Consider the following 14,154-nt stretch of genomic DNA (forward strand, 5'->3'; position numbering starts at 1 on the left):
AAAATGCAACAAAATGTCGTCACGTGTTTACGAGCATTAATATAATATATTAATGCTAATATATTAATATAATATGTACATAGGTACCTACACACATATTATTTACAAACGTTATTTCAGTATGACTTTTATGAAAACGCTTTTCTTATTACCTACCTTGGGTAGGTACTTGAATGAGCATCAATCAAATAGCTACTTATTAACATTTGTTTTAGCAGCTTAGTACGTCACCTGCACCATAAACATTGTTTATATTGTGGTACGGTCAGCCAAAAAAGTGGTCTACCACTTTTCGACTCTATCAATCAGATGATAGAGTCGAAAAGTGGTAGAGCACTTTCTTGGCTGACTATACTGGGGAAATGTGGGGAAAAAATTGTTTGATTTAACTTTTGCCTTATAAAATGTGGTTAAAACGCACTAAAAACATATCTATTATTAATTGAATTTTACAAAATGGCGTTTCATAGTGCAAAAAATGTATTATAAACTGACTTCCAGGTGAAAAGTTTGTAGGATTCTTGCAAGTTAAATAAAAATATGGAATTGCAATGAAATAAACCAAAAATAGGTTACTTCAATTTACACTAGATTACAATGCACTGTGTGTGTAAGTAGTTTATCATATGAGTGATAGGTAGGAGATAGGTACATCAAATCAAGACCATAATTATTCTTAAAATGGAGCTCATAGAGGAGGTAAAGGCTTAGCAAAATATAAATTTACGTCAATATACTTTGCTTAAGTTTTAAGCAGGTATTGTATTATCTCGAAGAGGAACCCCGCGTCGAAAGGGCACATGTAGTATTTCTTCTTGCAATATTCTGCGTCGCTGTTTAACTTGCCCGACTCGTAAGCTTTCGCGAACACTTCGTGGGAAAGCTTATCCTCTGCATGAGGATCTAACCTGAAAATTGAATGAAACAAGATGAAAGGCTGAAACTTGTCGATGTAAACGACGGGTCTAATGAGATTTTGCAAATTAATAATTTATCTATCTAGTAGGGTAAGATGAAGTGAATGAAGCATTAAGGAAATTTTGAACGATATAAAATATTTTATGTAATTTAGCATTATCTAATTAACGATCTAAGCATTTTTTACAACTCAAACAAGTATTTAAGTGTGTTTAAATTAATACAGTTTTTGAATAATATCTCGTTTTTTTTCATTACATGATTGTATGTGTGGAAAAATGGGACATCGCCAGTGAATTAACAACATTTTACAGATAATGAACCGGTTGGCTCAATAATTAGATGTAAGTAATTCCTAAAGTGTTGCCTCCCTGTCACTCTTACGGACGAATTTACAAGTGCGACTTAGAGGCAACACGTCGAACGTGGTTCGCGGTAGGCTCTCAGGTCACAGTACAGGTAACGGACGCACTGGATCGTACCGTTCAGCAGGATTCTTCGAACGCACATGCTATATTCTAGCATAGTTACATGAACTCACGTCAGCATGAGCACGAATCCCTTCCTCGGCTCGGTGTCGGACGGCCGCGCGCCCAGGTCGCAGTACAGGTAACACTGGTAACGGACGCACTGGGTCGTACCGTTCAGCAGGATTCTTCAACAGACATGTTACCTCGAGCATAGTTACATGAACTCACGTCAGCATGACCACGAATCCCTTCCTCGGCTCGGTGTCGGACGGCCGCGCGCCCAGGTCGCAGTACAGGTAACACTGGTAACGGACGCACTGGGTCGTACCGTTCAGCAGGATTCTTCAACAGACATGTTGCCTCGAGCATAGTTACATGAACCCACGTCAGCATGACCACGAATCCCTTCCTCGGCTCGGTGTCGGACAGCCGCGCGCCCAGGTCGCTGTACAGGTAACACTGGTAACTGACGCACTGGATAGTACCGTTCAGCAGGATTCTCCAACAGACATGTTACCTCGAGCATAGTTACATGAACTCACGTCAGCATGACCACGAATCCCTTCCTCGGCTCTGTGTCGGACGGCCGCGCGCCCAGGTCGCAGTACAAGTAACGAGCACACTGGATTGGGTCGTGAAGCAGAATCCTTCTCCAGCGAACGTGTGGCTTCTGGAATTTTTTAAATGAACATATATTATACCTATAATGCTATATTATAGTGCAGTGAAATGTACACTAATCACTTATATAATTTTTCTAAATAATATGAGACATTTCGAATTATGTACTGTGCTAAGCTTATCTTCATGATATCGGTTTACTAAGGGTAATATAAGAGCGACGATGCATTATAAACCCTGGTAGTGTCAATTATATATTATTAGAGCTTTCGCATAAGCTTTCAAGAACACAGCCGTACATACCTATATATTTTCTACTTTGGGATATATACAAACTTAAATATTCGCGCAACGTAATATTGGATTTATCGGAATTCCTGATCGCATACTCTGGAGTCCGTATAAGCTAAATCTAAAATGTGCTGCCCCGACTGACTAACTAATCAACGCAGAGACGAAACTACAACAGATAGAAAGTTTAATTTTGCATATCAGCTGATCAGGTTACATTTTTAACAAGTAGGCCAATCTAATTAGATCCAGAAAGCGTTTTGAGGAATTAATTCCCAGCGAGGTACAAATCGTTTTAATAACTTAATTTGGTCCTAAATGCGCGTAATCCGAGTTTGCGTAATCCTAGAAGGTGTTCATAAATATTTGCTTTTTTCAGTTTTTTTGAACCGTAATACGGTTTATCGTAAAAACCTGAAGGTAGTAAGGATAATTATATTTTTGGCCGGTATTGTAATTAACTTGTATGGAAACATTTTTACACATTATTAAGAGTTAGCTGATCACATGTTACCGTATAGTTTTGGGCGTTGACATCCCTTTTGAAGAGGAATCTGAACAGCATCCGTGGCGCGGACAGCGCCTGGTAATCCTGGACTAGCAGGTGTATGCAGTATAGCACCCCCAGCAGCAGACCCAACAGTACGATCAGCCTACGAGGAATAGCATAGAATAGAATAGATTTATTCGCAAGCACAAACAAACGAGACAATACATAATATGAAAGCAAATACAAAATAAGATTATAAAGTGCCACGAAATGGCCCCATCTCAGCATGTTTTTGGTGGCTTCCAACGCTGATCTTCCGATAAGACGATCAAGTGAGAAGAATCACGGAAGGTACCTAACAGACAAGCAGACATACTCGTAGAAATAAAAAGAAAGAGACTGAAAGGGAATGATGTTTGTTAATACCTAATAGTTTTAAATCCGATCAAAGTGGCGTGCTCTTGTGTTGGAGGCCAAGACTCATTTTGGGTCATCGCGCCAACCAAGTAAGTAAGTAAGTAATAGTTTTACATTAGTTTAAATGAATATTCGGACAAGAGCATGATGAGCGGTCTGATGATCGTAAGAGTTTTTATGGCCTCAAGCTAAAAGATACATTGTTCCTTGGCAGACTGAGAGTGGCGTAGCGTAGCTACTCATCCCCTTAAGCTTAAACGCGCTACAAAACTCAATTAGCGAATATCTGTATCTCTCATTTTCAATTATATTTGTAAGAAGGGACAAAACCCTCACGCCACTAACTAAATATTACACAAAACAAAATTTGGTATATATGTTTTATCTGCCTAGGATTATAATTATCATGTATATCATTGTATATGGGCAGCACTCCTCCAAGCATATATTATGGATTTGATATAAGTATCATATTAAAAAGATATTTAAAAAAATTTGGCACGTATTAATTCGTACTGAGATAACGTATACTTAACTTTGAATGTCAAGTTTGAATTTCTTCTGACTCCATATCTTTTAAGGTTTCTTTTGATGAATTGAAAAAACCATTAGATTGCTTTTGAAGATATATTTGCTAGGGTGGAAAATTTGTATGGATATCGTGTAATTTTTAAAGAAGAAATTTAAGTTTTCGTACAAGAATGCGCTTTATCAAAAGATATGAAAAGTATTTCACAGTATTTCGAAGTTCGTACCCTAAACTGGTTCTTTAAATACGAAATATAATATTCCTTATCCATATTGCTTATGAAACGTTTTTGAAAATTCAACCCTCAAAGGGGTTAAAAGGGGATGAAAGTTTGGATCTATTAACGAATATTTATTTTATGAGGAACTTGAAACTTCGTACACAATATTAGAAAATAAGAAAAATGGTTTCAAAACCGATTTTTAACCGACTTCCAAATCTCAAAGAAGGAGGTTATCAATTCGGTTGTATGTTTATTTTTATTTTTTTTATTTTTTTTTGTTTGTTACTCCATATCTCCGTCATTACTGGATCGATTTTGAAAATTCTTTTTTTGATTGAATGTATATGCATACAGATTGGTCCCGTTTTTGTCAAAACCCAGTTCTGATGATGGGATCCATGAGGAATCGAGGGAACTCCTCAAATCTTAAAGGCATACATATAGTGATTTTTGGGCTTTTATCAACAAATCAAGCATATACACCCAAAAAAGTGACATTTGATGAAGTGGAACTGCTGATGATGATCAGACCGGAACTCTTTAACGACGCATAGTTCACGGTTGGCGATTTGTCCTCTTCGTTATGTTTGTTAAGCAAGTTAAGTTTTTAAGCCACATTTTTGTCAAGCTCGAGTTCTTATGATGGGATCCATGAGGAATCATGGGAACTCCTCAAATCTTAAAGGCATGCGTATAGAGATTTTTGTATTTACATCAGAAAATCAAGCATTTTCATTAAAAACTGTTGCATTTAATGAAGTGGAACTGCTGATGATGATCAGAACAGAACTCTTAAACGACGCATAGTTCACGTTTGGCGATTTTTCCTTTTCGTTATGTTCGTTAAGCAAGTTAAGTTTTTAAGCCACATTTTTGTCAAGCTCTGATGATGGGATCCATAAGGAATCGAGGGAACTCCTCAAATATTAAAGGCATACGTATAGATTTTTTTGTATTTTCATCATAAAATCAAGCATTTACATTAAAAACTGTCGCATTTGATGAAGTGGAACTGCTGATGATGACCAGAACAGAACTCTTCAATGACGCATGGTACACGTTTGGTGATTACGAATTTCGATTTTGACTTGGACTGGGACCCGGACTCGGACTCATACCCGGATCCGGTTCGGACCCGGATCCGGTTCGGACCCGGACTTGGACTCGGATCCGGATTCGGACCCGGACTCGGAACTGGACTCGGACCCGGACTCGGATGCGGACTCGGACCCGGTCTCGGACCCGGACACGGACCCGGACTCGGACCCGGACTCGGACCCGGACTCGGACTCGGACTCGGACCCGGACTCGGACCCGGACTCGGACTCGGACTCGGACTCGGACTCGGACCCGGACTCGGACCCGGACCTTGACCCAGAAAACCACTATGGTACCTTAACTAAATAAACAACTATGATTACCTACCATAAAATTAATGTAGGTATAAAGTACGATGATGCCAATCTTACTAGCCCCTCCCGCTTAAACCCCCGTACACCGCACGGCATGCGCCATTAAGTGGATTAGGTTAGGTTTGAACTGCGATCCTCACAGAACCGAACAAGGATTAGGTTAGGTTAGAACTGCGAGCCTTACAGAAACGAAATGCTACTTGAAAAGTGGGTTTGATTAGGTTCGAACTGCGATCCGCACAGACCCGAACTGCTATCTGAGGAGTGGGTTAGGTTAGGCTAGAACTACGACCCTCTTGGCTCCTCTTCACGATGGGCCAACGCCGGCCACTCCAAGGGACGCATTTATGCGTTAGAGGGAGCAAGTGATATTGCTATCTCATTCTACCGCATGGCTGCGTCCCTTGGAGTGGCCGGCGTTGGCCCATCCTGTAGAGGAGCCATTATACAGAAGCGAAATGCTAGTAGAAAAGTGGGTGGTTTTACCTCCTTTTCTACATAGTGTACCATCTACAATAATCTTTCATCGGCCCCCAAGGAAGTCGGTTTTTTTTTCTTAAAAATTATTATCTAGTACCGATATTTTTTTTCGAGTGAGGGCCTTGAAACTTCTCAGTCTCCGAAAGACTTAATACAATAGAAAAATAAATGAGTGATTTTTGAAAATTATGAATTATGCTGAAAATATTGCTTCCAATGAGAAACCTGCCTTAATAGGCATATTTATTATTAAAATTTCTTTCTCTAAGGGGGTGAGAGGACGTTGGAAGTTTGTATCAAGGACAAATATTTCTTTGAGTGAGACTTGAAATTTCAAATTTATTAATTATGTCACAACGAAGTCGCTGGCAACAGCTAGTACCTATATTATAATTCTAAAACTAAAACCAGAAAGAAATATAGTATCGATTGCGTTTCTTTTTAATTACCCATTACCTATATATAACCGCGTTTCTTAAACGGCTAGGATGATTAATATTACAGTTCGTATTGTATCAATTAACAAATTCATCACAAGCAATAGTTTATAAAAAAAATCTACTTACGATTGACACGGGTTATGTATTGGAGGGCTATCAAAATAGCATGCATAGCTTTCTGTATAATGTAGGTTCTTATATATTTTTTGGTAGGTACATTACTTACGTACGTTCGTTTATAATGCCTGGCCATATTAGGCCGACCCTATATTAATTGTTACTCTCAATGTGATAAAGGTCTTGATTTAATGGGCGCTAAAGTTACAATTCATCATATTTTCTATGAAAGGCGTTAGCAAGGGTACATTGAGGCAGACCTTCGGGTCTAATATATTACTTACTTTTGCCCGCTAGCAGTGATTTACTGAGCTCCATCCATCAATACTAGCTTCCTTCTAACAGAATAAAATAATCAGCCGGACTAATTCAGGTACCATTACAATGCTATTTCTGCACCTTGTTGAATGCAACCAGTACTGCCCTCCTAAGCTAAAAAGCGGTATTTGCATAAAATTTTCATTGAAAATACGTCCTTTTAGCTTAGGAGGGAAGGACGTATTTTCAATGACACTTTTATGCAAATAGGTACCGCGTTTTAGCTTAGGAGGGCAGAGTAGGTATAATCCATCGATTTTAGTAGACCATTAAAGGGTCAAACAGATCACTGTGTTATGTCTTTCCTGTAGACATACGCAAGAGTTAAGGGCTATAAAGGTTAATTTTCTTATTTAACCCGTATCCACGTGAAGAGGTCCTCCTTTTATTTACAGAACTATGATAAAATCATTACTTACATGCCCACAAGCTGTTAACTATTGCCCACAGGAGAGAAAAATGTACAGTTCGCGCGAACACACTAGTTTTCTCTCCTGTGGGCAATAGTTAACAGCTTGTGGGCATGTAAGTAATGATTTTATCATAGTTCTCTAAATAATAGGAGGACCTTTTCAAGTGGATACGGGTTAAATAAGAAAATTAACCTTTCTAGCCCTTAACTCTTGTGTATGTCTACAGGAAAGACATAACACAGTGATCTGTTTGACCCTAAAACAGATTTTACATTTGCTATACCTGTACATTTCAAGTTGTTTAGAAATAAATTAATTATTACTACGAGTATATTTAAAGCACTTGGATTTAAGCTAACACGATTGTCACTCTTAATTTAAGCTCCTAATGATCCTAATCTCTCTGTGCAGAAACAAAAAAAAAACCATTCGTATTGTAAAATGTAGAAAAATTGCAGTCAATTTAATAGAAGGTTCTTTCCGTACTTTGCTTAATATTTTTGTCAAATGATGTTATTATAGCCACCATTATATCACGAAAAGACGATGAAATTTAGATTGTTTTTTTTTAAGTATAAACTCAGAGGAAGTATTCCGGGTATTCACGGGGTACAGTGGTCGCTTTTTATCGTTTATCCAATATCTATGTGATGAATGGCTATTAACATTTTAGAATATACTTTCAGTACAAAACGTATCCCATTTTAATATGACTTTTACGAATGGTACTGTAAATGTACTTATTATTATGATTGCGAGATTAAAGGACGTATTTATCTAGAACGATAAAAGAAACTTGCCCATTTAATGTCCCGCCATACGCAGGCAGTTCTGTTCTCTGTTTGTTGTAATTAACCGTAATATATATCAAACTGATTGCAATTAGCTATAAGTACAGTCGCCTGTATGTAATTATTTTGCGCCACGAAGCACGTCAAAATATTTGACACTATGATATTATTTGTAGAACACACACACACGAAGGGATTATAAATCTTGCGATTTTTGTGAAAGATACAAAGCAGTAAATCATCATAGATTGTATGTTTTACAAGTAAAAGGTAACTATGTAACTAACGCTTCGATAGAGTACCTACCTACTTATTGCTCTATATGTAGGTAACTGTTATAGCACTCACTGACTAGGACCGGTATGGGGAGAAAACGAAAGTTTACCCAAAGGTTAGACGGTATAATATTACCTGGACGATTACCGAGAAAATCGTTATTCGAATGAAAGTCTATGTCTTGCTCTTGCGTAATTTAGTTGACAGGGCCAAACAACAATTTTCGAAGGTCCCGTTGGCACCCTTGGAACCTACATATTTATTTTGTCCAGTAAAGTACATTGCAGTTCAAGAACTCATTCAATTATTAACCATATTCTCGAGTAATGAATTCTTTCAAGTTTAAACCGAAATTTAACCAAGTATCGATTTTTTTAATGTACATACTATCATGTTTTTTCGGAGACGGCTGGGCCGCGCGGCTGGTTATTTAATGTAAATTTACATGTAGTAGCTAGACACGGTCTGTATGAAACTGAACAATTTTATTTTGTCTGATTGGCGCATAACGAACTGTTTCATTCAAAACTACCTTACGAATCTACCACGGTTACATTCTATGTTGATGTCTATGTTACGATACGAATAAAGTTGTATAATTGATTAATACATATTTTTTTTCTAGTCCCGTACTTTTATTTGTCATTTAAAGGGTCGTGCACACACCTTTAAAACCCTACCTTATAGTTGTCAAGACAAGTCTTTAGTCTTATTCCCTAAAAAAGAATTTGTGCATAAACGCAGTATATCTTTTTGGCGATTTTACGATACTTCGTGTAATGACCACTTAAAAAATATTGAATGTAATACAGTGTTGCCAACCTTATTTTAAATGTCATCTCTGACAAATAAGTGAACCAAAGAGAATATAACCACTTGAAGTGAACCATAGACAAGTTTTTTTTTATTTCATTCATTCTTTTCCCGCCCGTAGGTACCCTCCATTTTTGCTACTTCTTGAATTAAAAAGATTTGTTAAATTTTCAATTTTATTTCAAAGTAAGTGCTTGGTCGCGGAAAAAGTATTGAATGCAACGTTGTTTAACTGAGTCAAAAAATACTCGTGGCGTCTTCATTAACAATTTTCGGCTTCGCCTCAAATTGTTACTCACGCCACTCGCCTTTTTTGACCTCTCTTAAACAACGGTTGCATAAAATACTATTATTGGCGAAAATTATAATTCATCTTGTACATAATTGTATCTAATTTTAAATGACGGAGTGATTGTATATCACTCACAACTACTTTCACACGTCTATCTTGACAGGGTGCATATAAATTAAGATCTTATGTTATTACTAGATATGCCCCGAATTTGGCCGAATACCGAATATTCGGCATCATATGCGAACATTTGAGTTATAAATAATTATTATGAAAACTGTTCGCACAACGTTTGCTAAGATATATTTTTATGTTGAACTGAATGAATGAATTTAGTTAGTCAATCAAATCAGACTCATGATAAAATTATTTTTTTTAGTAATCAACAAATGCTCAAAAACGTGCCTTCGTATTTAACTTCTTTCCAAGAATACCTTTTTAATATTAAATACTCGTGTCTCGTATACCTAGTTTTTGGTTATTTTCTTGTGTAATTTTTCATTTTAGGTAGGTGCAACATATTATTCGATATTCGGCCGAATATTCGGCAATGTGGCCGAATACCGAATGGTTGCCAAATACTCGTGGCATCTCTAGTTATTGTGTTAATTATGAATAAACGATTTCATTCATTCACTGACGGTGTTTGTGCGTGATAATGCAGTCATTTGCAAGTTTTGCAACGTGTGATTGGATATGACGTGAAAATTATGTGGTAAAGGGTTTTAATAATTAATAAAATTTAACAACCTGAACTAATGTTACCGTAAACTGACAGTTAATTTAAGAGCCCATCAACGTGCACACTAGTGCCACTGCAAAATAATCGTGATTATTTAAATTTAACAACAAGTATTTTAAAAAGTTTTTAAGTTGCTGGATTCGTCGAACTAGGACCTCAAAACAAAAACGGCCGTTTTAATTTTGGACGCACAGATTGACGAATCCAGCAACATAAAAACTAGTTTGATGTATTCAAAAGGTACTGAAGTACACAATACAGTACTTAGCGGCCCCCTTTTTTAAATACCTGTCGTTAAATTTAAATAATCACGATTAATTAGCAATCGCGTTATTGTGCACGTTGACGGGCTCTTAAGCCACTGTTTTACACGTTGTTGAGAACATAATATTAGTGACATTGTGAATAAACTTATAGGTCGCTTAACTTTGTTTCTTTTTAGTGCAGTGCAACAACAAACTTGAAAAGCAACAAAACGGAGACGTGCTTCTATCCGGACACCTATGAAGAGCTTATGTCGCATATAAATACTAAGACGTGGGCACGAACGTGTAAATCGTACCCTATGTATAAATTATTTGGGGTAAGTATATTCAACCATAAAGTTTTATTGTAGGGATCAGTTTCACGCAGTACATTTAGCAGTTTCGTAGGAAGGGTACTAGGGCCAATAGAAAAAAATACACTTGTCTACTGACCACCTACTGACCAAGACTAATTTAAATATCTATTTGATATCGGTTTGAATGTGTATTGAAAATATGGAATACTAGGTGCTTAGTTGCATATAGGAGCCAGTTACTTATTGCCTACATCACTAATTCGTGAAGGAGGAATGCACGAAAAATAAGGTAAAGCTACATGCTAATGCCCAATAGGTATTTAGATGACACCCTTCTGTCACTTCTATTGATAATGACATAACATAAGTTAAAAGATGACTAGGAAAATTACGAGCATTTGGTCGTCTACCTCAGTCGCATTGACATTTTTGGAATAAAACTGTATTTGTTTACAATTTAACTCTTACTGTTGACTGCACCTATATTTAGACAGAACTTTATTTATGTTCAAGATGATTTACCGAGCCTTATATAAGGTTGATATCTAAGGCTTGTTGTTGTTAACCACCTTTGTTCTTAAAAATCAGAATGTCGGTCTTTTATAAATGAAATTGAAATTGTTAAATTGGTTTGTAGCTCAGCTTGTATAATTTGACTTATTCACAGACCAAAAACGTTGCAAAACAAAATAAAACTTGTAAAAAAGTAAGGACACGCATCGCGTGTCTTGTTTTGTCGCTGTTTCCCCGGCATTAAAACAAATGGGTATTTCATGTGTCACTTACCAGAAAAATATTGGTTTACACAGAACTAAAACTTTTTGTTGTTGTTTTATATGACAATAGATAGTACACTTAAGATCACCACTTCAGTATAATAGGTAAACCTAAACTTTATCTACTATAGTAAAATAAAAACAACGTCGCACTAAAACAAGAAAATAAACTTACTTTATACCCATTGGGTACGGCAAATTAAAAAAATAACACTGAGCACGTTTGATCTCAAGCACATCCACATTAATTGTAGGGGAGATGTTTAAAAAAACCGTCATCTAGCATCCCATATTAATACTTACCGCATATCTGTGATGACACGTCCGAACACAATACACCACTCAGTGGCCCTTAATGCGAGGAGTTACTGGATTCTTAATCGGACCGTGTAATATTCCAAAGAGGGGGAAAGTGGTAACCAACCAGCTCACTTACATTTCCGCTAAAGATTACTGCGGTCTGCGAGCAGAAAGTGAGCTCGCGGGGTTTGTTTATTATGATGTTTATGATCTAGTTGGAGTGGCCCACGCTACGCATTGTTGCATGAGCGAGACGTAAGAGGTTACGTGTAGTGGGTAATTACCTTTTTTTGTGCTCTATTTAGACTTGTCTTGTCCGAAATGGAATGTAAGTAGAACGGCCGGTCTGATTAACTGCCGTATTCGAACTTCAAGATATTCACAAGAGACGACACGTACTAGATCCATTCTAGATACGTTATAGTTTTGATATCAACTAGTTCTCTTTTGCAGCGCAATTCGGTCAACCAATGTCACTTTTACGTTAGATAGAGTAAGATATCTATTAGATGTGAATGGATCTCTAACTCATATCCTGTGGAAATCGTTCAAGAGTATCTCCAGAATCGCGCAAATGTCAAATTTGACAGGTTAGATCTTAAAACATATCGTTATCGTATCTTGGTGATGTCTAAAAGATATCTAATAGATATCTATTTCAAAATCCGAATCGGGCCCTTACACGTATATTATTATCATAATAATTAAACAGGTACATGGACTGACTTGTTGTTTACTTGCCGGCATACTGATGGTATTGATATAATATGGTATAACTTACATAGTCATACACAAGATGGACAGACGACCTTGTTAAGGTCGCCGAAAGACGCTGGATGCGGGTCGCTTCCAACCGGCACTTATGGAGATCCAAGGGGGAGGCCTATGTTCAGCAGTGGTCTTCTTATGGCTGAGATGATAATGATGATGATGAACTTACATAGTCAATGTTTTCACTTTTAATGTACTAAATTATGTAAGTTTTTTGCACAAAATATGCATATAAAAAAAAGAAACATGAATTAAAGACTATAAAAATAATTGCATTTTTTTTATTGCATGTTTTTAAAAAATTTAATAACGCTATATCAAAGGCGCAATAGTAAATGTTATTGGTCGATTGTTTATAAAAATATCTTAACCAAATTAGGTAATTTGCCCGGAATGAAAGCAAATTACTACATCAAACAAAGTTATCTTCCACGTAGCAAAATTGTAATTGATTTTTTCCTTCCGCAATTCCAGTTTGGTTATAATGAAATAATCGTGTTTACCGTTGTTTACCAACTTTCACATAAAACACAACCGATTTAAATGTCAGTTTATATTAAAATAGGTATGTATGTATATACCTCGCTTCAAGTAATAAAATACTTGTAACAAGACTTTCAATCTTTATTGTTGAGAATTTAACATTAGTGAACTGTTGAGTGAGATTGTCTTAGTCCATGGTAGGTATATAAGTAAATACATAGGTACATCTGGTTCTTTTTTATTTTTTATATCGTAGTGTTTCCTGGAATATTGGTGCAAACTTCAAACACAAATTATTTTTCTTTTACCAAGATTATTTTCTATTTTTAACCGACTTCCAAATCTCAAAGAAGGAGGTTATCAATTCGGTTGTATGTTTTTTTTTTTTTTTTTTATGTTTGTTACTCCATAACTGTCATTACTAGACCGATTTTGAAAATTCTTTTTTTGATTGAATGTATATGCATACAGATTGGTCCCGTTTTTGTCAAAATCCAGTTCTGATGATGGGATCCATGAGGAATCGAGGGAACTCCTCAAATCTTACAGGCATACACATAGTGATTTTTGGTTTTTTATCAACGAATCAAGCATATACATCCAAAAAAGTGACATTTGATGAAGTGGAACTGCTGATGATGATCAGAACGGAACTCTTCAACGACGCATAGTTCACGGTTGGCGATTTGTCCTCTTCGTTATGTTTGTTAAGCAAGTTAAATTTTTAAGCCACATTTTTGTCAAGCTCGAGTTCTGATGATGGGATCCATGAGGAATCAAGGGAACTCCTCAAATCTTAAAGGCATGCGTATAGAGATTTTTGTATTTACATCAGAAAATCAAGCATTTTCATTAAAACTGTTGCATTTGATGAAGTGGAACTGCTGATGATGATCAGAACAGAACTCTTCAACGACGCATAGTTCACGGTTGGTGATTTGTCCTCGTCGTTATGTTTGTTAAGCAAGTTAAGTTTTTAAGCCACATTTTTGTCAAGCTCGAGTTCTGATGATGGGATCCATGAGGAATCAAGGGAACTCCTCAAATCTTAAAGGCATGCGTATAGAGATTTTTGTATTTACATCAGAAAATCAAAGCATTTTCATTAAAAACTGTTGCATTTGATGAAGTGGAACTGCTGATGATGACCAGAACAGAACTCTTCAATGACGCATGGTACACGTTTGGTGATTACGAATTTCGATTTTG

General features: G+C 36.6%; 1 protein-coding gene across 1 annotated transcript; it reads right to left on the reverse strand.

Annotated features, from left to right (window-relative positions):
* Positions 1 to 727: 727 nt before the first annotated feature.
* LOC134670535 (uncharacterized) lies at positions 728 to 11,712 on the reverse strand. Its single transcript, XM_063528348.1, has 4 exons — positions 11,567 to 11,712; positions 2,815 to 2,953; positions 1,931 to 2,058; positions 728 to 908 (listed from the first exon to the last, which is right to left on the reverse strand). The coding sequence occupies exons 1-4, from the start codon at positions 11,668 to 11,670 to the stop codon at positions 743 to 745; spliced, it is 537 nt and encodes a 178-aa protein (XP_063384418.1). The 5' UTR covers positions 11,671 to 11,712; the 3' UTR covers positions 728 to 742.
* Between the last annotated feature and the right edge of the window lie 2,442 nt (positions 11,713 to 14,154).

The sequence above is a fragment of the Cydia fagiglandana genome, chromosome 1, assembly GCF_963556715.1.
Source record: "Cydia fagiglandana chromosome 1, ilCydFagi1.1, whole genome shotgun sequence".
In the NCBI taxonomy this organism is placed as follows: Eukaryota; Metazoa; Arthropoda; class Insecta; order Lepidoptera; family Tortricidae; genus Cydia; species Cydia fagiglandana.